This window comes from Amblyomma maculatum, chromosome 3 (genome assembly GCF_055883805.1).
Source record: "Amblyomma maculatum isolate TAMU_Amacu chromosome 3, ASM5588380v1, whole genome shotgun sequence".
Classification (NCBI taxonomy): domain Eukaryota; kingdom Metazoa; phylum Arthropoda; class Arachnida; order Ixodida; family Ixodidae; genus Amblyomma; species Amblyomma maculatum.
The window spans coordinates 204,071,953-204,097,320 of record NC_139346.1 but is presented as its reverse complement, the minus strand read 5'-3'; the positions used below and the strand labels follow the sequence as shown (position 1 = coordinate 204,097,320).

The following is a 25,368-nucleotide window of genomic DNA, read 5'->3' as shown; positions in this document are numbered from 1 at the left end:
CGGTGGAGGTCTTGCAAGCGCTGCTGCGTACGTCGGCCTTTCTGAGACCTCACAAAAACACAAAGCAAAATAAGGTGACGTCACTATTCACAACAGCCAATCAAATTCTGCCTTGCGGGGGCAATGTGCGAGAGAGAAGCTCGGTGATGGCGAGAGAAACAAGTGAACGGCGAGGGCAATAATGGCAGAATGGGTGAATACGCCAGACAGCCGAGAGAGCGTCGGTTGAAGAAACTGCGGGGAACCCTCGTCGCCCGTGTGGTGCAATAGAGACGCTGACGCTGGCGCGGCTTGCGGCGGGCAGGTTGTAACAACGCCGAGGCCAAGCGCCAGCCAGGGAGGTAGCGATCGTGTCGTGCATCGTGTTCAAGTGTGCCTATGCAGTGAAACCATAGTGAAACCGTCGCGATGATAGGTTTAAACCTGCGAGTTACCGGGCACTGTAACCAAGGTGGCCGTAAATACATGGAAGATGCATTCGTCGTCGCCTATCAACAGACGAAGGACAAAGCCGACTTGGAGTACGCTTACTTCGGTATCTTCGATGGTCACGGCGGTCGCGAAGCCGCGCTGTACGCCAAGGAACATCTGCTCGACTCTATTGTGAAGCAAAGCGACTTTTGGTCCGATAACGATGAGCGCGTCTTGCGCGCGATCAGGCACGGCTTCCTCACAACACACCTCGGCATGTGGAAGGAAGTCGGTGAGTTTTCCGAGCAGTATTTTCCTTGTGTCCTCGACTGCCTCGGTCTGTCGCGAACGGTATGCTGTTGGGTCACGGGAAGCGAACGCGGCCTCTTCGGTAGCAGCGCTACCCGTGATGCAACACGCCCGTGACGCGCTAAGCCTAACGTTTGTTCTCGGCTGCTGAGCTTGTCCATTGTGCGTTATTTAATGGCAGAGTGCGGCTAAATTTGGCCGTGTGTACTGCTGAGCCCCCGTGATTTTAACCCACGCGAGCCTTAATGTAAGGGCGGTCCCTTATAAGCAAATTTTTTTATGTGTATGTCGATTGAATATAGCCTTCACAGTTTTCTGTTCACTCGGCACTATTTCAACACAGCGAGACTGAAGTATACAAAATTTGAATTGTCATTTCAAATCGCCTTAACTGTGCAACAGTTAATGTAGTCAGCTGTGCCTTTTATGATCTAGATACGACGATCGGTTGTATCACAGTATCAATATTAGTTTAGACCTGTGGGCGTGCTGTGCGGTAACGAGTCTCCTGAAAAAAACTGCACCATGCCAGCTTGGCTCATTTATCGCATAATAACGCCACGTCGCGTCACTTCTAATCTGCACGCGCCAACTTATGCATTCTATCTTGTGAGGGCAAAAAGTTTACACGTTGTCCACGGTCACGCAGCTGAGACGAGCCCGGTACTGTTTTTATTGTCATACTGTTACAAAGCGAACATTTTTACTCGTGGATCGTGTTTACAAGCTTGCCGAACCGTGCAACGCACTTCGAAGGCATGGACATATCCGCACAGCTGGGCTGTCGCGCTGCTTGCGTGCTCGCGCATGCTTAAAAAAAAAAAAAAAAAAAAAAAAAAAAAAAAAAAAAACACGAGCGTTTTTAGATGTATCTGCCAGAATAGCGAAAGCCTACCCTTCCTCTCCTATCACTTGCCTCTTATCGGCGTTCGTTGCAGTGCTACATATAGTTGATGTACAGTCTTGAGCAAAAGTGGTATACAACACTCGGCCAGTGACAGTGCTCGATGATGATGATGATGATTTATTGACCATACCCTTTGTATCGGGTGGGCACCGTGTTGGTGCCCCAGTCGTAAAAAAAAATAAAAACAACAAAGAGAAACAACAACACAAGAAAGAGTTACACAACAGCACACATCTAACACTTGAAAATTAACAGACGCTTGGGCAAGTTGGTGATCCATTGAGGGTAAACAGCGCAAAAAAGACGAGGACGAACGAAGTACACAAACGAGTGCTCGTTTGTGTACTTCGTTCGTCCTCGTCTTTTTTGCGCTGTTTACCCTCAATTGAAAATTAAACTGCATCTAAATGCCATCTAGCGACAGCGGAAGGGAATGCGACATCGACACATGCATGTGTATAAAAGGGGGCATTGCCAGTCATGTCTCGATTTCAGATAGCTGTTGATAGATAAAGTTTGGATGCAGTTTTATCGAACTCCGCCATGGGCTGAGGGTTGTACACCACTTTTGCTCACGACTACAGGAAAGGAAGGCGCAGTACCTGTCACTTTCTCCGGCAAGTGTGAGTTTGGACGGGATTTCGTTCCATGAGCCCTTCTTAGAAAGGCTTTCGCCTTAAAAAAAAAACGCTCAAAGCGTTTACCGGTTATCCACGGCCGGGTAGAGCTCAGCCGTCGCGTCGTGCATGGAACGGCCAAACATGACAATTCTTTCATTAACCCCTTGTTATCTAATGACCCTTGCAGTGTGCTTAGCGCGAAGAAAAATAAATAATGCGTGTTTTCAGTTTGGCACGTGTTAATCAGTGCCGCGGCACGCAGTGCACTCACGACTTTGTCGCAGTCCGTGTACTTAATCTGCGAAATAAAATATAAAACTAAATGAGGATCTCGCGAAAAGTTTCCAGTAATTAAGTTGATAAACTGATGGCAACACTTACGATTCGATTCATGCAACACAGAGCGCCATGAAGCTAGAGAGACCAGCTAGTTTGTATAGGAGACTTTGTTATATTTTAACCGATTGTTATCTTTATTCTGTTTCATTGAATCAGGAAAGTGGCCCAAGACAATGTCCGGTTTGCCAAGCACATCAGGCACAACAGCAAGCATTGCCTTCATCCGGCATAGCAAGCTCTACATTGGTCACGTCGGAGATTCCCGTATTGTGCTTGGGTGTGAGAGCATGGGTAAGTTGATCGTCTCCTAGCTGGATGTGGCATGTGCAAAGTGACTGGTGTTATTCACATTTATCGTTTTGCACGCGCATGACAGGTGGCAGCAGCAGCACATGGCTACTCTCGATATTAATTTCCTGGCGTCGGATGAATACATTGCAGTCAAGACGCAGATGTAGCAAGTTATCCAAAGATATGTCGTAGAGGACACTCACAAGTAGCTAGAAGGTCTTCCTCTGTCAGGACAGAACTGACCACTGAAGTTCATCGTTTTCTTGGTGCATTTGTTTTGCTTATCCTTGAAATTTATGCGCAGTTTGCAATACTAGAACGCTGTGGCTCCATTGGCAGACTTATCAGGTCAATTCCGGTGGTATGCACATTGGCGCCACCCAAATGTTTTTCCTGGCATGACTTTTCACTTGTCTTCACAGGCCCCCTCTCAAACTGTGGTACGGCAACGGCTTTTTAGCATAACAAAAGCAGTATGCTTTACATAATAACAGAAATTTTATGCTATTGCTTAACCATTGCATGCAAATGAGGTGCTTCACTACCATATGTCCTCTCCACCTTGGCTTAATGTTAAATTTTTGGCATTGTTCACATTTCTGATTTGCCACAAACATGACAGGTAGCAGCAGCAGAACATAGTAACTCCCTTGATATTCATCCCTGGTGTGGGATGAATATGCAGCAGGTCATTCTAAGAAATATAGAGCAAAACCACAAGTGGTTGGATGAGCTTTCAGCATTGGGACAAAACTGACCGCTCAAGTTCTGGATGTATATGGTGTCTCTTGACTGAAAAGCACCACAGCATATGCTACGAGATGAAAGCACAAGCGCAGCAATCTGCAGCACCTTCCTTTAAAGGTGTATGATCTACCTTTGGAAGCCACATTGAGCGAGTTGCTGCCTACTACTCCTACGGGAGCAGAAAACACTGATACACTTTTATCGTCACAGATGGTAACATGAGAAACAGTTGATCAGGCAATTGTTCGCAGAGGCTCACGGCCTGCCCTATCTGCAGAATTCGTGAAATGCCTCGATGAGAGAGTGGGAGATTTCGTAACTATACTCACCTGCATCAGTACGGAAGGCCCACCCGTCCAACTGCTTGAAACGCAGTGTTTGCGTATTGACAGAAACAGATAGAGATACAGCTTCCGTTGCAATTTTAAACCATTCTATTAACCGCATCTTTGCTCCAATGGTTAACGAATGGATGAATAGTTGGGCCAAGGCAAGCAGGAAGCTCAGGAGCTGAAAAATAGTTTTCACTGTAACCAATGCCTCAAAGACAACCTCTTCATACTGACTCAGTGGTGAACTACAAAGAAGCTTGAAATCTCATGGGGTGCTTTATGGACGTAGCCAAGGTGTACGACTATGTGACGCATGAGGCAATCCTGTAGTGCGAGGCAGCAACAGGTATTCCACAGCAGAGGAGGGATCTCTTGCTCCGCCTTTGTACCAATAACACTCTGACGGCATGTCTTGTAAACTGTGTAACACCAGCGGGTAAGATGTGCAGCGTGGCACGTTGTAGCATCGGGCTACGGAGCAATCAACGAAATGCGCTGAATAGCGAAGGAGGTGAACGGGTGCTGGTGATGCGATCATTTTCAGTCAGTGTACCACAAGTGATGTGGTTCCTGCAGTATGAGTCTTTGGAACACTGCTGCCCTGAAATTGAACATGCTCCTGCTGTAGGGGGAGCATGTTCAAGCATATCTCATAAAAAAATATTGAATCCCTGCAATATCGTGCTGTGCGTTTCATCTCTTCTGATTACTCGCATTTTAGCAGTGTCAAAGCATTAAAACAACTTGCAGAGTTGGAACTACCACCATATCAATGCCACTTTGCTCGCCTAAACCTTATTTCATAAACTGTATCATCATTCCACACACTGCTGCACCGTATACTTCACCCACACCATGATCTTTATGCAGAATCCTTCATTCCACACATAACAGACTGAAAAACCTGCGATCACACATTGCTACTTGAGGTAACCTCTTTTCAAAGTCTTTTGCAATGAATCACTTAACTAGCCGATTTAATGTGACTTATTGTTATGTTTTATGCATTTTTGCTATTTTTAGGCAATCAAATGTGTTCTGTGGTTGTTGATTGCTCAAGTGTTTGGTTTCATGAGTGAAATCGGAAACATGATAGTACTGTAAATTACTAACGGAGACATTTTAGCGCACAGACTGGCAGTGTACTATACCTTTTTTTAATTGTGTTATTCAAATGTTAGTTCTCATTGACAAACTTTACAGTGTTAGTTTACTGTATTTATTGATCATATTTGCTTATTTTGTCTGTGGCAATTGAAATTTTCGTGAAAAAAGAAACATATGTCCAGATGTTGTACTTAGAAACAAACACGTTTTAAAACTCAGTTGCGTACATGGGAATATCTCATTTCATTTCGCAAGCTGCATCTGTAAACCTTGTTATCAGATATGCAACGGCTACTGCCTGCTGCCAAGACGGTCAGCCTGGCTTAAACTGAAAAATATAGCTAGTCATTAACCTGCAGTTCAAATCGCTGAGGTAATTTTGCAGAAATTCTCATTAAAATAAAAGTAGTGATATATGCTGCATATATCTGCACCCATGTTTTGCCAGCAGTGCCGCTGCTAGCGCCATGGCAGCCTGCTGTTTTAAACTATTTGATTTAATGTGGTGACCGTTTGCAAAACAGATAAAAGCACCTGAACTTTCTCGAACAAAAAAAAAATTAGTAGAGCTAAGCTTGCCATCTTAGTGCATTAATAAGCGAAAGCCGGTAGATTTTAGTGGCCCAGATATTTAGAACTGATGTCCTATTTTGTTGTTCAAAAGCCTGTTTTAGTCCCCCAGTGCTCACATGCAAACAGATCTTTCTTTTGCAGTATTTGGTTCGATTACATTCTTGGCACACCTCACATGTTCTAGTCTTATTGCCATTGTTGCTGTAATGTGCAGTTTCTTAAACCTGTGCAGAATCCGTCGCAGACCGATTGTTAACGCCGGTAGACCGATGTGAAGACGACAATTAAAATTAAATTATAGTTGCCAGTTTATGCTTGCCTTGTGCTGTCCCTTTTTAGCATTTTGTTAGTGCACCCCTACGTCAAGATGTTTTGTGCTGCTCTCAGTTGCCAATGATCTGAGGACATTCAAATGCATTGGCCTATCGCCATGTCAGCCACATACTAGTGCCTTTCCCTGTTGCCCTTGCTAAACCTGCTTTGGCTTTCTTGCTCTGCACCATGCTCTGCTTTTCTGCTCATTCATCTCTTAACTGGTTGCACAAGAAGTCAGGTTATTGCTGCCATCGCCATAAAATAACTGGCTTTATTCATAAACGTCTATAGTTACTAGACTAGTACATTCATTCTAGGTGACATTGCCTGCCTATTAGCAGTGTGACAGGGCTTGAATCCGGCACATAGCCTCTGTGTGGTCTGGCCTACTCATCGAAAACTCAGACTACTGATGGAACTACACACTCATTTGCATGTCATGACCAAAGTTGTTGCTCTTCAAATGCTGTTGATATTTTATTTTATTAGTTTTGCTTGTATTTCACTAACATAGTAAGATAAGTGGTGTGCAGAGGCTCAAACTGTGCAAAAGCACTGTCAATTGTTAAAAAATTGCTGACTTATGAATCATATCAGTGAATCTTGTGGAGATGTTATGAAGCTTAAGTTTACTTTTTATATCTCAATTAGCAAACAAGGATGCTGTTGAAGACATGCTGATAGGCTGCTACGACGACAATTGCCATGGTGCAGATGGCGAGAATTGGTTCGCACGACCACTGACTCACGACCACAAGCCAGAGAATCCACGGGAGAAGGAGCGCATCAACAGCGTGGGTGGTCTGGTGATGAACAAGTCTGGAGTGGACCGGGTTGTTTGGAACCGGCCCTGCGTTGGCCACCGTGGTCCTGTCAGAAGGAGCACCCATTTTGACAAGATCCCGTTCCTTGCCGTGGCAAGGTCTCTTGGTGAGTGTCACCTTCGGTCATTATGCCATTCTTATGATGTTGTCTTGGTCTACGGTTTTGCCATTACAATCGAACTCGTTATATTCGATATTCGTTTTAAAAGTATGCGCACATGTTGCTGCGACTAAGTCTGCTAATAAAACGAAACAAAATACACACTAATCTATAAACATGAAATCTCGCCTTTTGCTCTTGATATAACATCAGGCATCAGAAGACATCTTTTAACAGCTAGTCCACCAAATAATGCGCATGTGGCATTGTGTGTCTTGCCCGACTGCAAGGTCAGTAATGTCATTGGTGATATAGCTTTACCTGTCTGAGCTGTTTGCCAACAAGTAAAAACCTGCTAAAACTATATTGATATTGTTACAAAGAAGAAGATCGGCGGTGGCGTGAGAGAAGCCCTCGCGCTAGGCCAACCATTAAATCTTCCTTCACCTTATCGTCATGTTGTGCCATCCTCTTTGCTTGTCACCACGTAACATTTTGGTTGGAGGTCCGGCGTACATCATCCCCATCCTCGCCTTGGAGCATCGACGCCATCTGCCATCGACCGAGGGCCCAGGGACATCACCGAGCAGTTTCCCCAGCCCTTCCAGCCCAGACCCGACCAACTACCACCGCCCAGCCCCCAGCTCGGATCTGAAGACAAGGAGAACAAACAGACCAACCAGAACTGAGACGAAGGACCCGAAGGAACCGAGGGACACGAACGTGCAACTCCCGCCCAAGCCGCCCGACGCGACCTCGAGGCATCGGTCCTATGGATGCTTTGGTGGCGGATGGTTGAAGAGGTCTAGGGAAGGCGGATCACCCACTCATCAGACATCGTGGTGGCAAGCAAGTCATTCACTCCTGTCTTTCCTTGAACATCCTGACCATCAAGTCACCATCAACTTCAAGCGAACCGATCGGGATGATCGCTCGGTGGCCCCGGGAAGTGTTACGAAGAAGAAGATCGGCAGTGGCACGCGAGAAGCTCTCGCGCTAGGCCAACCATTAAATCATCCTTCACCTTATCGCCATGTTGTGCTGTCCTCTTTGCTTGTCACCATGTAACAATATGGCTTCCGAGCAGCAAAGGGATCCCTGGATTCCTTGGCCAAACAATCATCATGCCTCCCTTCGTGAGCTCTGCGACGTCAAGCTTATCACTTTGCTGTCCATGACCATTTCCTTAACCGCCTCAGCTACCTACCCAATGGCCGAAAATAGCTGCTCGTAAGTTCTCATCATCTCTGCTCCGTCATTTGCATTAGCTATCATGATGATCCACAGAGCACCCGTGCCGAATTGCTTAAAACTTGTACTCGCCTGCGTCATTGCTACTACTGCTGGGAAATGTATTGTGTTGTTCGCTAGCACTTCCGCTCGTGTTTCGACTGCCAGCATCGCAAGAACCTACCACCATGCCCTGCAGCACCTCTGCAGCCTCTACAGTGTCCAACGTACCAGTCGACCATGTTAGAATTGTCCTTCACGCACCTCATTCCAGCTTTATTTCGGGAATCGGTGGGTGGGTCATGGTCGCCATCGATGACCTCACCCACTGCTCGGAAACTGCGGTGTTAACAGCTGCAACTGCCTGTGTTGTCACCGATTTCTTGCTCTGCAAATCATTCTCCATCACAGTGTGCCCCAGGAATATCTCAGCGATCAGGTTCACAATTTCATCCAGTGTCATGGAAGCCGTTTTCCGGGAGTGCCATATTTTTCGCCGCACAACGTCCTCATACCATCTGTAGACAAATGGGAATGGCTGAGTGCTTTAAAGGAACACTGCAGCAGCTTTCAAGTGTGCCAATACTATAGATTGTTGAAATAGATTATTTGTTGATCACGTCTGTGAAGTTATTTTTTCGATTGTGCATAAAACACCTGCTTAATCGCAGACTAAAAGCACACAATTCAAATGTCCCGCACCTCGCACGACTGCTACAGAGGAGGAAAGCGGAGAGAGAAACCTCGCTCCTCCGTCCATTGTGACGTCACTGATAAACCGGAGGCATTCAGAGTCAACGGAGGGAGCTTTCGGCGTGCGCAGTTCCTCGTCCTGCGTGCATTGCAGACGTACAAAACTCGTCAACTTATACTCCATCCCAGTAGTCCCCTTCAGCATTACCACGGCTACGGTGAGTGCTGAGGCAGTGTCCTTACGCTGCGGAAAGTAGTTCTAAAATAAAATTCTCCTCCTTGATCAGAGACTCGTCATATAATTATATGTCTTTTAAACAGAGTTTGTAGGTTTATTTGCGCGCAAAAAAAAGCACATTTGATGAAATTTATTTATCATTTTGTGTCTGCCGAGGAGCAGCCCAAACGACAGTGCCAACCGGTCGCCTGCATGCGTGCTCGGCGGACGGGGTCACACCGGCGCTTCGTGGGGATTGTACACGCATCCAGCGATGAAAGCAATTGTCAATTTCAGTCCACTGCAGCCAAAACTATACTCGACTGCTATTTTTATTCACTAAAACTTGTTGAGGCTGCTGTCGACGGTCAGCAGACGGTGTTGCCGTTCACCGTTGCCAAGACCGGAATGGTCGAACGGCGCAGCACCAGCGTCTGAGCGTCGTTTGGCTTGTACTGCACGTTCGTACCAGCAAACAAAAATAGTAGTGTTATCAGAAGGACTGCCTGGTATACTCGTGCAACAGCAGCATGCCTGCACAAGCGTGCAGCTTTCGGCAACGGCGCCTCCCGCGGGCGCGCCAGGCAATGAACTGCGCTGCTCCCCGCCTGCGCGTAGTCGTCGCTAGGCCTAGCCTGTTTCGCTGACCAGCGCTTCGTGATGGGTCAACATGAACAAGAGCAATCTTGTTAAGCCGAAGAGATATTGTCCGCTTCAATTGTCTAGCTGTTACTAGTGCCACTTCACGGGAAGAGGTTGACAGTAGTTGTGATTGCCGGCTGATCGATTGCATTCACGTATAGAGGCCGCGTTCTATCTCCTTTGGGCTTCCCGTGAGCGCTGCTCCTCTGTTTTGCTCCTTTAGTGCAATAAACCACCTCCACAGTCAAGGCCTTGGAGGACTGCTGTGTGAATGGGGTCCAAGACCACCATCGTGCACGGGTTTATTCGTATCTGCTGTCCTCGATATGGGCAAGCTTGTGACCGCACCCTCTCGCCTTCACATAAGACGACAGCGCGTGCGTCTCGCATGATAGCTGCGGTGTTCGCTAATGGTAGTAGGCTGCATCGATTTAAACTCTTTTTCAGCTATATCTGCATAAGCCGTGAGCAGGCGACACGCAGACAACGAGGCGCAGAGGAACATGCGCCCTCCTGATTGGCTGAGGAGGCGCCTGCCTTTGCTAGTGCTGAAGCTTAGTTATGGGATGGAGTATAGTGCTGTGCACCTGATACAACACAGCTCTGCATGTGTTCGGGTGTAGCAGCGGCTGTGGCCGTGACGATGTCATCTTCCATCGTATCAAAAGCTCGCGGTGCAATGCGACGCTGCTGAGAAGTGAGCTAAATTCAAGCCGACCAAAGGAAACATTCCACTCGAACCATTTTCATGACTGTAACTACATATAGTTTGTTCCTAATGCGATTTCTATGGCGCTTTGTCTAAAAGGCATGACTGAACCATGATGCGGTTCCTTCTATTTTCTTGCAAAAAAAAAGAGTCATGCAAGTCTCTACTTCTTAGAACCGCGTTTATTAAAGGAAGGAAAGGGAGGTAAGGCTTGTACTTCGTAGTTCCATTACTTTCTGAATATTCAGGTCGCATTTCTATGTGAATCGTTGCGTTTAGCGTTGATTTCGAGATGTTCACGGAGTGGAATCTCGCGATGTGCAGAAAGCATCGGCGCATGGTTGTATTCGCGTGTCTCACTGCGACCCACAGAGATGATGACGAAGCTGATGAAGCTTGAGCTTGCTATGAGAACTGTTAGCCTTCGACGTTAGCATTGTGTCAGTAAAAGTCGCTGCCGTGCATATTAGCCAACTCTCCTCACACAGTATATACTCTTTTTTTTTTTTTTTCTCAAACGACATCGTTAGTCATCATCATCCATTTGTAAACAAATGTGCTTATTGGCAGTGTGAGGTAGTCTAAAATGTTGGGAAATGGTAAAATGCATTCCTAGTGGCTTTTTATTTTCCTCTGTCAGGTTATGCATGAAGAAAACTTGTAAGCTGCCACTTCGGGAACCTTTGTTTTTGAGAGAAATCAAAAGACGCTGGGCCTTAAGTAGGTTGGCGGGGGCCTCTGAAATATTTCAGTCTGCCAAGAAGTTTAAGCTTGCATTAGTCATTATTGCAAAGTTCAAAAAATTGCAGTCTTCATGACTCATTATGTGAAGTATGCTGTTGAACTTCATATTATTGAGTTTTCCACTAAGCGGGATCTTAGAGCTGTCGCATTAAGATGACGACTTTTGGTGATGGCTGGTGGCATTGACTAGTTTTGGCCTGGTGTGCAGCCCAAATAATGATGCAGAACTACCGATAGTACTATCGATAGTGGGGTCACTGTCGAACTATCGATGGTAAAAAAAACTATCGATAATACTATCGATACTAGTTTTAATAGTCTATAATAGTTTATTTCTATATTCTGTTAATAGTGCTATTGATTGTACTATCGGTAATAATTTTTGTAGTGGCATCGGTAGAATAAAATCAACCGAATTCACTGCATCGTGCGAACTCACTGCAGCAAAACTTGGTTCCCTGAGTGCATGGTATGGTGGAAGATAACCACTAGTGACGTGTTTCCGGATCGGCCGACAACAACACTCAGCGAAGCGGTCAGGAACGCGCCGATAACTAAAGTGCCAATCCTGCTTGCAAAGCACGGTGCAGTGCCAGCTGCATGGTGAAATTTTCACACTCTAATCACGGTTTCTTTTTTCAACACAACTGTACCCTAGGTAGAATTGCTGGATAGTGTTAAGTGTCGCAAATTTTCCAGTTGGGCAGGCAGCAACGACCTGAGACGCACCGTTTGGTGCATCTGCTGCTGAACCGGAATTGGTTGAAATTAACAATTCAGGGGGTATGCTTGCCGATTATGAGAAACTTTTAGTGCCGAGATTCGTGCTTCCTGTAGTATAGCTGCTACTTTCAAAACAGTAGCAACTGCCGGTTGCGCTAGGTAAGCTTTTACACAACGTTCGACATCTGGTCGCAGACTATGTCGTTTACTGTAGTGTAATAATTGCCAACTCTTCAGAAGTCATAAAAGCAGCATTGTTAAAAACCCTATTACGTCACATGGTGTGTCCTATCAGAATCAGGTGCAACCCGAACAGGAGTGTTTTGCGGTCCGCAAAATAAAACATCAAATGGAAGAGAACAGAGTGGTGGGAGATGAGTGCATTTGAAAAAAGCAGGAACGGGCGGATAAGAAAACAAATGAATTGCACCAAGCCATGTCATGTTAACTCGCCAGCAAGGGGCATCCAGGCTTACACGATAGATCCGACCAGTAAATTGCGCTCCACCTGTTTCATTCTTGGGAGTTGGATTACCGACAAGTGAAAGCCACAACAGAAACCCGCGTCTACTCCCGCCGTCGCCGGGCATGCCCCGACTCGACGACGCTGCAACGTAAGCAAGGTTGTATCGAAGCACTCGAATGGTCCTTTTGCGGCACAAATGAAAACTAAACTGAATCCGTTCGCAGATGTATAAAACAAGCACAGAAAGCAACGTCGGTGGCATATTTCTTGTGATGCTGCAGTAATCCATTCTTTCAAGACGGGGCCCTGCCTTTTCAACATAGAAACGAAACTTTCAATGACCTCACTCGCAAGCATATGCTAGCTGTTATGCCAGGAATACGTTGGCATTCTCTAAACGTTGCAAAGGATAATAAGCCACCGGAAACTATTTTAAAAAAAGCTGAATTTAATGCATTAAACAAGAGGCAGAGGTCCACCAACTCTCCATACTGCGTACATGTCTGCTACTTTAACAAGTGATGTGACGGCATGACGGTGTCCATCATCGCCCCTCGGCCTACCTGCCCTAGCTGCTTAGCTGGCTTAGCCACCTCAGACTGCCGCAATGGATTCTGAACACATTGTTTAGAGCTGCTTCGAAGCACTTTTGCAAGGCGGATGCCAAGTTGCCAATGATTGTTTGCTTGCCTGCATTATACGTTTGTATAGTATTTTATTCTTGAGAAGGGCATTGTAAGATCATGTTTTTTGATATTTTGGTAAACATCGTTAACTGTGTACGCTCTTACATTTCGTGAACCTCTGATCATCTCTTGTGTTTACAGTGTAGTGTACACCTCTATAACTCTGCCATCAGTTAAAATATGTCTCTCTCGATAACGAATCTCGACCCGCACCAATGATCTGTCTTCCCATTTGCCACTACATTTATGGGAGGAATCTGACATTCTTGTATATACATATTCGCTCATGGCCGGTGACAAGCCATACAGAAACTGTAAAAATTCATTTGACGAAAGACGAAGCGATTAGGCTTTCGTTGCCTTATTCCAGCAACTGTAACAACATATAAATTCAGATAGATTTTTCGTCTCTTCAGGAGTGACGGCTGTTAATCCCCAGAGATGATGTTTGCTCCAGTGAAAAGACTAACTGCGGAACGAGGCATCCATGTTCAGACTTCAAAAAATAATGTCAGGCCAAAGAGAGGAACAACAGCATTTTTAGGTCCTGCTATTAGTCACCACCTATAAAAACACTTTCGATTGCAGTATCAATAGTTCAATAGCTTAAAAAAAACTCGATACTATCGATAGTCAATTTACTTATAGCACTCTACCTATTGACAGTGTATTCAATTGCACTATTGAATACACTGTCGATAGTTTCTTTACACTGTCGAGTTTCAAAAAAGCTATCGATACTATCAATAGTCAATTTACCGATAGTTTTGCATCACTAATCCTAAAGCACTCTACTGCAACATATTTCATAACCCTTGTCGGTTTGGTGAGTTAAGCCCCATACACCTTACCATAATACTCTTCCTGGTTGTATCTGGAGCCTGCTAACTTCTTGCTTCGTTTGCTGTATCTGTAGGCCTAATGCCTCTCGCCTTTGTCCTTTGGGACCAGATGCATGCTGCTAGTTCAAACCGCCTGTTCTGCTACCAAAACCTAGGACTTCATTTTGCGAAGCTCTGTGGACAGCCTCACGCGAGTTGGCCATGCGGGGATTGTTTCATTTCTTGTTGAAAAAGGGTTCCTCAGTTACAGCCGCTGCCTCCCTTGTGTGGTGGTCGCAGGTGACCTGTGGAGCTACAACTACACTGCTGGAAAATTTGTGGTGAGCCCGGAACCGGACGTGAGTGTGATGCAGATAGACACACGTCGAGACCGCTGCATCGTCATTGCCTCGGATGGCCTCTGGAACATGGTGGACACTGCAGATGCTGTGCGGCTGGTGCAGCAGGCCGAACGGGACAGTGACCGGGCCTTCCTTGAGGCTGCCCAAGCTGGCAAGGTGAGACAGCCGCCCATCCATATACCTTCAAACACATTGTGGTGCACCACTTGGGCGACTGCCAAGCAAGCCAGCTGCTGGACTTGGCCTCATAAGACAAATGCGTGATGTTGTGACACTCAAATTTTCACTGGTTAAACCTACTTTGTCTTCGTGAAACCTGGGTATAACCTGCAGTTGCTTTCGTCTTGCAAGTACAGTTCAACCTCAATATAATGGACGAAGTTTTTGCGACGTAACAAACTTCTTAAGTTCCAGTGTCAGGCTTCCATTGAAATACAGGTATGTTTTTTTACCCCTTTATTTAATGAAGTATTTTCATAGTGCAGGTTTGATGCAATGAAACTTTTGCACTCGCACTGGAGGCAAATTCGGGAAACTCTACCACCTGGAAACCATAAGAAAAATGTATTTATTGCAAAAGTGTGACAGATGTTTGTAGAGACAGTGCAAGTAAAAATAACTTCTCCTCTGCAGTGCTCAAGCGTGCAGACGTTCAAATAGCACAGATGATGTTTTGATGTCTGTAGTGATGTTCTGACCTTTAAGCAACATTGACTGGAGCATCCATTTTATCTACTGGCATGCAAAGATATGCTGAGGCAGGTATTTTTTCTCTTGTAATCATGATGCTGATACTTTTTTGTGTGAGATAACTAGCACCCATTTCCCCCCCACTGCTGTGGCTTAGTGGTTAGGGCATGACCGCCTATCCCAAGGACACGGATTCGACCCCAGCCATGGTGGGCATTTTTCAATGGAGGCAGAATGCAAGGCTCCTGTATGCTAAGCATAGTCAGTGTACATTAGAAAACTCTGTGTTAAAAAGAAAAAAAGTTTCTTTCTTATTCAGAAATTTTTATTAGTCAAGTGGTGGAATCGAACTTATGTCCTTTGGATTGGGCATGCAACCTTCATGCCACCAAGGAATGTTTGTTAAGTAGGCTACACAGCGGTCTTGTATGAGAATTTTTCTTCGCACAGTGTCGCAGTAAGAGCTGAGCAATATATGTAAGCAAATGAAAAAGGCCCTTTAATGCCCTCACGTAACGCTGTAAAGGTAAAATTAAGTTTCCCCCCAATTTCTTTGACTTACCCACTTGGCACAAGAGCTTAGGCTATGTCAAGTACGAACTGCACGCAGATCTTATTTTTCTATTCTGTCCTTCTTCACAATGAAGATGCCATTTGTGCTTGACAAACATTGTAAGCTCTAGCAGAGACCAAGCTTTTCAGCTCTAACGAAGGATCCTTAATTCTCTGAGATTGGAGGTCCCCCAAAACAAAAACAAATCTTTTTCTTTTTATTTTTTGTTTTGGTGGAAGACGAGAAAGAGTTTTCATCAACATTGTAATTCTGGGTATGCAGAAGGAGCCCTTGGTTTACAACCCATCCAAAATGTTGGTGGACGAAGCATTGTTCCGCTGGAGCCGTGTGAAGACTCGCGCCGACAACACAAGTGTGGTGTGTGTGATGCTTGACCCGTCTGGGCCAGCACGAAATGAGGTGCTCCTGCGTCAGCGGCTATTGCGTCGACTACGGCCTCGGGGGGAAATTCCTCCTTTCCAGGAGCCACATATGCCACAGTTGCCACCATCACCAAAACCTGCCACTGTCGCTCCCGATGGTGAGTGCACCAAGCTTGAGATGACCTGTGCCGGGTCCTAAAACATTGTACTGCATTGTGGCAAAGTGAACTGCATTGAACTAGGTGTAGGGCCGATGGAGAAAATGGAGCTCTGGCATGAAGCTGGAAATGTCGAGTGCTGACAGGGTAACTGGCATAGGGTTCATGGCGCCGGCAGGCTGTGGCGATTTGTCATGCGATGGCGGCAGTAATCCCTTTCGACGTGCTGTGGCCTTTCGTACCGCTCTACAGATAGCACAAATGGAGGTGACTGTGACATTGGTGAACACCCCCCATTTCCACGCAAGCTGCTATGCTATGCTGCTGCTAACACTACCACAGCATATTTTGATGGTTGTGAATCTTCCGTATTGTCTCCTTGTTTGTGGCTTGGAAATGGTCAGGTATGTCATAGTCTGGAACAGTTACGGAGTGGTTAAGGCACTTGTGTACCGAGGTAAGGTACTTAGTTACAAACCCGGCAGTGGTAGTCATGTTTAGACACACGGGGGAGCCCAAAAGCCACCCATTCACTCTGTGATATTAGCGCTCGTTAAAGCTCTCCACTACACAACCATTTCCTCTTGTGCCTCAACGTAAGCTTGGTGCTATTTTTCGTTCAAACTTTACCACTTCGAATAAATTTTTCTATCTTGCCGCTTGGCTATAATGAGTGAAAGCACCCGCCGCAGTAACTCAGTGGCTAAAACGCTCGGCTACAGGACCTGAGCACCCGGGTTCGAACCCAACTGGTCCAAATCTGCTCCGCTCCAAACACTGTTATCATACTATCTGCTTATATGGCAATTTGCATTCAGCAGTGCGTCGATATATATATACGAACAATGGCCTACGGGGCGATCCTGAAAGAACTAAGTACATTTGAGAGAATCATGGTACAAATTAAGCTGCCTAAAAATCTACTGAAAATATTGCCAGCCAGCCGAAACTTTTATATGTCAGTAAATCTTATTGGGAAGAAAAATACGCGGTAATTTGAGGATTGGATACTTGCGTCTGGGACTGCTCGTGAATAGCACACCAGCGTCATTAGAGAGTTACAGCATAGCCATAATGCAATATGCGACCTGCTACTGTTATGCACTGCTGCAAGCTGCCAGTGCACGCACACTTTGTTCCATAGCGGCAGACGTGCACGCTGCCACCTGGCATGTGGCTCCAGCTAGTGCTCTCAAGGCAATCTGCCCTCCTGCTGGTTCAAGTTAAAGAAAATGGCAAAACCAGTGTTGCATTTTCTGTTTTATTGATGGCCACTGTCAAAACATTCCTTCAGATTCACCTTTTAGCTGTGTTCCTGCAAAGTAGAAGGAAAGCTCGGATAATTAGTGAATGCCGATGTTCAAAAGCAGTGTGAAACAGGTCAGTGCTTGTCGTCTCCTTTGCTAAATCCCATTTAGTGCTGCTTTTGCACACATGCTCCTGCAGAAGGCTGGCCAACACTGTTTTCTTTATGCTGTATGCAGAACAGGATTTGACTCCCCCAATGTCCCCAGAGGAGGAGGAAGAGCCCGAGAGCGAACTGCCAGAAGGGCTGCGAGGCCTGCCCCGCGTGGTAATCCTTACACCCAAGCGAGTCTACCCATCCCCTCCACCTTACCCTCAGCGGGCAGAAGCTCTGCAGACATGCAACCGAGAGCCGAGGCCAGAGTCCGAGTCCAAGCCTCAGCAGGAAGAAGAGAAAGAGGCCTGCGATGGCAGTCAGGAAAATGATGCTGCAGCAGCGGGAAGCCAGAAGCGGCGCCTTTCCCCAGACACTACCGAGGCAGAGGAACTGGCACCGAAGCGGCTCCACGAGGACAACGAAAACGTAGCAGCAGATGCAGTTGACCCAAGCAAGAACCGTGCGCGCAAGACAAGACTATGAGTGCAGTAGCCACTCGTATATCAGACAAGGTTTTATATGTGTGTGTGTGTGTTGTGTGTGTGCATGGTGTGTGAGTGGGAGAAGTGCCTCAGAATGTTTTCCTTGCGGCCACTCTATGTTGGCCCGATGATTTCGTCCAACTGCCCGCCTACCGATGCATTGTGCAGTGGCTGGCCGCATGTGACTGTATGCAGTCAACGTGGCACAAAAGGCTGACCTCGAAAACTTTCTCTTTCAATCTCCAAGTCGTCGCATCAGTATTTATAGCCATCGTCATGACGCTCTAGCACCGGTTAAAAAAAGCGAACTCTGCTGCGGACACAAGCCGCACCACCACGTTGTGGTCATGTTCATTCAAAGTGCAGGGATTTCAAGCTCAGCCAAGTAACACTGCCGAAGACCACCTCTCCCTTGTGTCAGCAAAGCAGTGCAGGAAGCATAGCACTCAAGTTTTGTGCAACTTTCTAGTGCACAATGCTGCGTCTGCAAATAACCCCGTGATTCAGCCCAGTTCATAACACCGTACTTGTGAGTGTGCATTGCGGAGCAATGTAATCTTCCTACAGCCATTGACTTTGGCGTGTATATTGTGGCAGTTTTTCGTGATGTTTTTTGGACGCTGACTCGTCCTTGAGGACAATGGCCCTCTTTGTGTTGCAGTGTAGCAGCTGCCTTGACCACTGCCGTTTTTTAAGTCACTGTTTCTAATTATTTTATACATGTTGGTTTTCAAGCTTCCAGGTCTTTGGAAGGTTTTATTCAGTTTCTCCAGCCATGCCACATGTGCTCAGGTCATAGAGCGATCTACTGTTGGGGGCTCAGTCTGTGCCACCTTCGGTTGAGATTTTGGTTTTGTTTCCTACAGACAGCTTGTCAGCTGACGTGGATTGCAACCAGCATGTCACAAGCGCAAGTTCTGCTCAGGTTGTTCTGGCATCAAAAATTCTCTGTTTTCTCGAGTTGGAATGGAGTTCCTTTTGGTACAATTGTAGCCATCAATTTGGCCAGAAAAAGAACTGCCATTGAGAGCAGAACTTACCAGACTTTTAATTTCAGGATTTACCCTGCAATTGTCTTACAGGTGCCCACATGCTCTTTGCTCTGTTGCTTTTCTTTTTTTTTTTCTTTTGTACATAATCTCTACTCTTATTGACCAGTGCAACAGGTTAGACAATTATAGGTTGCCTGTGCCATTTGTGTTTGCATTGTGACTCGTATAGAGCAGCATACCACTGTTAGCCACTGTGTACTAGTAGTGGATCGCTTGGGGAGAATTCCAGTAGCTCTGTACTTGGTTACTGTCACGGCAATGGTCTGGTGGTAGAACACTGACCTCGTATGGAGAAGATATTGGATTCGACTCCTGTTACTGCTAGGCCCACATTTCAAGTACATTTTCTTTTTTTTTTTGTTAGTCTGTGCGGATGGCTGTATGAAACTCGCTAGCTTGTCTTTCCTGTTACGCCATCTTGGCAAAAACACCAGTTGTCGCTACAATGGTAATATTAATGCAAAACTGAATATTACAAAGCTTATGCTAAAGATAAGCATGATTTGTAATTAAAAGTGCTCGAAACCAGAGAGGTAGCTGTGCCCAATTTAAGGGCAGTAAAAGTTTTTACACAACTATGCACAATCCAAGGCAGTGGCGGCATTAGTTCCACTTTTTGAGCAAAAGAATGTGCCCCATTTTCAACCACACTGTATTGATTATGTGAAGTTCGTATATACATTATAGGGAAAAATAAATGGCAGATTACTCTTAATAATGAAGTAAAATGGACATCATTCCAGAGAGCCAGGATTGTGCGAATATTCAAACGTTTCAAATGTTGGAAAATAATGCGATAGTCGAGTTGGGCTTTGCAAATAGCAGTTTTCAGAAACTACGAAATTTTCAAAGGTAGAAAATTCATAAAAATAGACTGTTGTTATTGTTGTTGGTCTTATGTTTATTCCAACACCCCCACATGATTCCCTGCTCTATTGGGTGAGAGGACATACCGTGGCGCCACCTCTTGGCAGCGCCGTGTGACACAGTAAGTGGGATAACATGCATTGAACCCCTGCTGTGTGATGCTTTCCTAAGCAGTTTTGCTGTGCGTTAATGCTGAATTTATTTATTTCATATACACTTCGGTCTAGACCTTTTGAAAACTATTTGACGTATTAGGCCAACTCTATTCGGCAAGAAGGCATTTCACAGCGTCCGTGAGCTGTCGAAGCGTAGCCCGACGAGTTTGAACTGCCACTACGCCGCACACCTGCAGTGTTGTGGTTGCTGTCGTTAAAAAAGTGAATATGTGAATGATCCAGTCAAAAATAAGCGGTGATAAATCACGGTAGTCATTTTGAGAAAATTACGTACTGCACCGCTACATAGCTGCTTTGCTCGGTAATCATATTTCTTTGCTAGAGGAACGGAGCTCTCAAGTGATGACAGGTGCGAGGCACTTCGCACAGTGCCGGCAGGAGTGGCGCCATTCGGCTGATCCTTGTATAGTAAAAATTTACTGCGAGCATGACGCGAAGAAATTATTTGAAGCAACTGCGCAGAGGTGTGTTCCTTCTTGCACACTGACTGCAATCATTGCCACTCTAGCTTCGGGTAATGTTTCTTTTCTGGGTAGTTTTGTTGACCCTTACGTGAGCAGATCATCATATGCATGGTTTGTTTTCTCAGTCATTTGAAATTACAGCTGAAGGCCTAAGGCGAGTAACAATGTGTATACCGCTGCGCGTGGCAGCAGAAACATTTAGTTTCGGGCACCAGTGCCTTCATTGAGAAGAAATCTGACACCTCCCCACTTTCGGATGAACATTAGGTACTGCTCGGCGAAAAAGCTCATATACTTTCTAACCCGCCAGCAATCAGACTTCGTTAGCTTCACAAATGATAAGCGCAAGAACACACACTTAAATTAGCGCCAGTCTTTCGGCCACAAATCATGAAACTCTCCAACTCCATATAGATTAAATCTTGCTCGATGAAAAGCATGTTGCACACTCAAGAATGTCACTCACTTCTTTGCACATTCGCAACTTATTTAACCAAGCTTCCTTCAATTAATTTTTCGGGTAGAAATGGAAGTGTGCGCCAAGTTGCGTCGCATACACAGAGCAGCAGCGGACCGTATCAACAGCTTAAATAAACAAAAGCAACAACAGCGACGACGCAAGATGCAAGTGTGTAATGCTGGCAAGTGTCAAAAAGCAAAACTGCAGAAAAAATCGCGACTTCTAGCTTGTCAAACACAAATTCAATCCAGCGCCTGCTTCAGCAGCAGTAAGCGCAGCCACGTGATCCCACTTGTATTAATCTAGTTCGACACTAGCGCTGCCCGCTCCAGTGGTGGAGCTCGTGCCCAATACTCTACCTCAGTAGTTCCTTGCAGCACTGCCAAAGCTATGATGATTGCAAGGGTAACATTGTGAAACTGCAGAATGTAGTCCCAGTATAAAGTGGCCACATGAGGAAATGGGATAATGTTCTTCAAAACTCGCATTTACAAAACTCCATTTCAAATTACCTTATCAAAACTCAAGTTACGCATCCTATTTTCAGTGTTTAGCATTCGCAACTCTTGCGTATGGCAAAATCAAGTTTCCAACATGGTAGCATGCTTCAAAGTAGCCATCTTTCTTTGGAGTCCTTGTTACTTGGTTTTTCAGTGTGTTCTTTGGTTATAAATGGTGCATCGAGCATTCGGTTGGCCTCATCTCGCCCACAGCAACATTCATGAGCGTTAAATTAACTTTGTTTTTTATTTCGAGGGGATTTTGCATCTGACAGGCCTAGACAAGAAAATCCGTTTATTGACAACATTGGTTTCAGTCTGGATAACCAGATGGCACCGCTAGGCTGAAGTTGCCACCGTGGCTTTGTTTGCATACGACAAACCAAAAGCGCAGATGTTAAAAGTAGCACAGCATCACTCAAAATGCTGTTCTAGAACTTCCAAATGTTCTTTAAAAGTTAGATATGCAGACAGTGTCTATTTATGCTCTTTTGCAACCACACAAACGCACGCTGCGACCAGGTGATGCAGTGCAGAAGAGAATCGTTAATTCACTCACATAATTGGCTGAAGAGGGCTCTTAGCTTCTATAATGCTGCAAGGAAGTGACGAGATTGAGTACAGATATCAGGTCGCGTCACGTGCATGGCATCCACACACTCTGTTCGGCATGGTGCCGACAAATGCATATGGCTGAACAATGCCTAGGTGCAAAAGCCAGTACACCATGGCAGGAAATGTATTGCGGCCACCGCAAAATCAACACAAAATAAATGGTGCAAAGCACAGGACAATTAAGGGGCATGGATATGGGTGCTACTAGCAAATGATGAAATTTATTGCAGCAGTGGCAGTCTATACAACGAGGCAATGCCTGCAGTATAAAAATACAAAAGCATTAATCTAGTCGGCAAGCACACAAGCTGGGCCTTGTAACTCCTGAGATCTTGCTCCCGTCAAAGTTTGCAGCGCACTGGATATTTAAATGATAGGCTGAATAAACATAACAAAGATGATGCGCGCAGGAACTTACCTGATCATGTGGTCGCCTGCCAAGGGCATGCTCGTGATTTTTCAAGGCTGCAAAGAGAGGAGGTTCAGGCGACCTGATGTCTGTTATTTACTACCACGTGCCATGGGCATGCTGTGATTTTGCTTGGTGCATTGAGGCTGCGCTTCAACTCAAAAATGACTTTTTTTATTGGTCTCAGTACAAACGTTTTTGCTGCAAAATGTATGGCATGTGACAATGCATAAAATGCGTAGCATTTGCGGTAATAGAGTGCATGTTCTTGAAACACTTATTTCAAGGCAAATACTTTGTGTCAGCATCGGGGAAGAAATCCCGAAAGAAACCTAGGCAGAAACAAAAATTTTGGACTTGGAAGACAAAAACTCTTAAAAAAATTACTGAAAGACTTTTGGAACTTACAAAGTGTTTAAATTAGTTTGTTCTGAAGTTTAACGTCCCAAAACGACTCAAGCTATGAAAGAGAACGTAATGGAGGGCTCTGGAAATTTCGATCGCCTGGGATTCTTTAACGTGCACTGACATCGCACAGCACACGGGCGCCTGGCTTTCTGCCACCATCGAAAAGCGGCCGCCACAGTCGGGGTTCGATTGCGCATCCTTGGGCACAGCAGTCGAGCGCCCTACCACTGTGCTACCATGGTGGGGCATGTTTAACTTCCTAAAACTGGGCACTCAATTGTGAAGGTTGCAGCTCCAACACTTTTAGAGCTCGATTTTTCTTTTTTTTTTTCTTATGCTATCGAAAAAGGCTCATTTCAACCTTTGATATATCAATTTTACACTCCGCTAAAATTTTTCCAAGTATGTTTTGGCCTAAAAAGATCTTTATATAAAACAGTACTTGCAACGATAATAATCAGTTGTCTAATATAGCTTTGGAAAAGCCAAAAGATTACACAACCACACTGCCGCGACCTCAACTTCAAAGGCATTTCAAAAATTGCTGCAGACCGGAAAAGGTGCTAAATTCTAACAAAATAAAAATATTTCTGAACAACAAACTCTATAGTGCAGGAACTCCAGAACAGTGCCGGTGACATTAAACTTGAACTTCGAATTCGTTGATTGCCGGTGATCGAATCCAAGTGGAGTGGTTGAAAGAGCTAAATGGCAGAGCCTATGCATAGCTCAAAGCAGTGAGAATAGAAGCAACCAGCTCCTAAAGCTGAGGCAGGTGCTCTACCTTGAGGCCAAGGGTGACAGTGACATACAGTGCTGCCATTGTGGAGATGAGGTGAAAAGCAGCGCATTTATTGTGCTCTATGAGCAACTGCTTTAACTTTTTTTGTTTTATGTGTGTGTATGCGTGCATGTGTGTATGGATCTAAAGTTCTGCAAAACATTGTCTTTTATAATTGTGGGCAGGCATCACACATGGCTAGCATCAAGTTCTTAAAAGCACTTGCACTTCTTTTACTGCTTATTGTCATTGGGCTGGGCATGAAACAATGTGCTTATAGTGTAAGCAATGTGCTGTGTTGTCATTATTGACACAGAGGCACTTCTTTTCAGCAATGTGAGAGCTGTCTAGTTCCCTTGTCATTGATATAGTACCTAAGCTTGTGGTTTGTCTCCCAGGTCATCCCGAAGCTTTTTAAACAGATTTTGGCTCAGGGCCATTTAAAAGAATGCAAAATGTGTGTGTGTGTGTGTGTGTGTGTGTGTGTGTGTGTGTGTGTGTGTGTGTGTGTGTGTGTGTGTGTGTGTGTGTGTGTGTGTGTGTGTGTGTGTGTGTGTGTGTGTGTGTGTGTGTGTGTGTGTGTGTGTGTGTGTGTGTGTGTGTGGAGGGGGGGGCGGGGTCTTTACAAGAAGGATCCTTGTACAAAGCCTTCAAGCTTAAATGATGCAAAGTGCATGCTCAGGAGAATACTACCATTCCATTTTCACAAATGATGGACACAGTGGTATAAATGGCTTTGCTACTGAGTGGCTTTTGTCAACCTGCTGTGGTAATTTAGCATCTCTGTTGGATAGCATGCTTACAGTATAATTATTTATCCACCTCATGTAAAACATGCTGTGGAATCATTTGAAGGCACTGAAGTCTACCAAGTAGCCCGTGTACCCATTTTTCAATCCGAACACTATGGCCAAAAAGTGTGCAATGTCATGTTTGTCCACCCATTACTTTTTTGTGTGTGTGTGTGCATGAGAGAGAGTTGTGCGGCTAAGTTTAGAGCATCTTGCAGCTGGACTTCTTGGAAGCCAAGTCTTGCTATGTGGTAAGCATCCACAGACTGAAAATGGGTGCATTTAAGAGGCCTCTGAGTCAGCTCAGAGTTTGGAGTTCCTGTAAATGAATTGAAATGATGGATCACAAAAATCTACCCAATGCCATTACATACGTGAACTTTTTTTGGTTACTCTGTCTCTGCCTGTATACTGTGATACTGTGCGCTGATGTGAGCAAAAAAAAAGAAAAATTGACTTCTAGGTGCACAGGTACATGATTGATGCACACATTGAAATACAGACCAGAAGAGTGCACAGTATTTTTGGGTCAAACGAAAGTGTAGAGCATTTTGCCAATACCAGTGGTAATATTTAGTCAGCCGACTACAAGTATGCTGCCAGCATTCATAAGAACCACATTTACATTCATCTCTGCACTACATGCTATGATCAAGAAGCATGGAAATGCATTGTGCTACATAGCATGAAGGCTGCAGTCTGTACATTGGACTAATAAATTATCAATACAAAAGCATCAAAAAGAGTGTTATTTCCCACTGGATTTTTTTTCTTGCAATAATAAATTCAAAATGGTTAGCATTCTTATTTAAGTGTTTTAGAAAACACCGATTGCAGTGGCAAGTCACTGCAGTATACATTCTGTGTGCAGTTCAGAAGTTTTCTTCAGGTGTGGCTAGCAGCTGGCAAACAGCTACCTGTCCAAACTACAGTCATTCCATTCTTCATGCCCACTGATCAGCTTTTTATAGGCTCATTATTCACACTTTCATTTCATAATGAAAATCCT

The 25,368-nt window shown here is 45.1% G+C and overlaps 1 protein-coding gene across 2 annotated transcripts; it reads left to right on the top strand.

Annotated features, from left to right (window-relative positions):
• The first annotated feature begins 151 nt into the window (after nt 1-151).
• Nucleotides 152-25,102, top strand: Pp2C1 (protein phosphatase 2C). Of its 2 annotated transcripts, none has more exons than XM_084599318.1 (6): nt 152-703; nt 2,743-2,877; nt 6,603-6,881; nt 14,107-14,324; nt 15,694-15,952; nt 17,437-25,102. In XM_084599318.1, exons 1-6 carry the CDS (start codon nt 409-411, stop codon nt 17,835-17,837), a joined length of 1,587 nt encoding a protein of 528 aa, XP_084455444.1. In that variant the 5' UTR covers nt 152-408; the 3' UTR covers nt 17,838-25,102. The 2 variants fall into 2 exon arrangements, with proteins under 2 accessions (XP_084455444.1, XP_084455445.1); XM_084599319.1 differs by having other exon boundaries at nt 153-703; nt 6,666-6,881.
• Nucleotides 25,103-25,368: the final 266 nt, after the last annotated feature.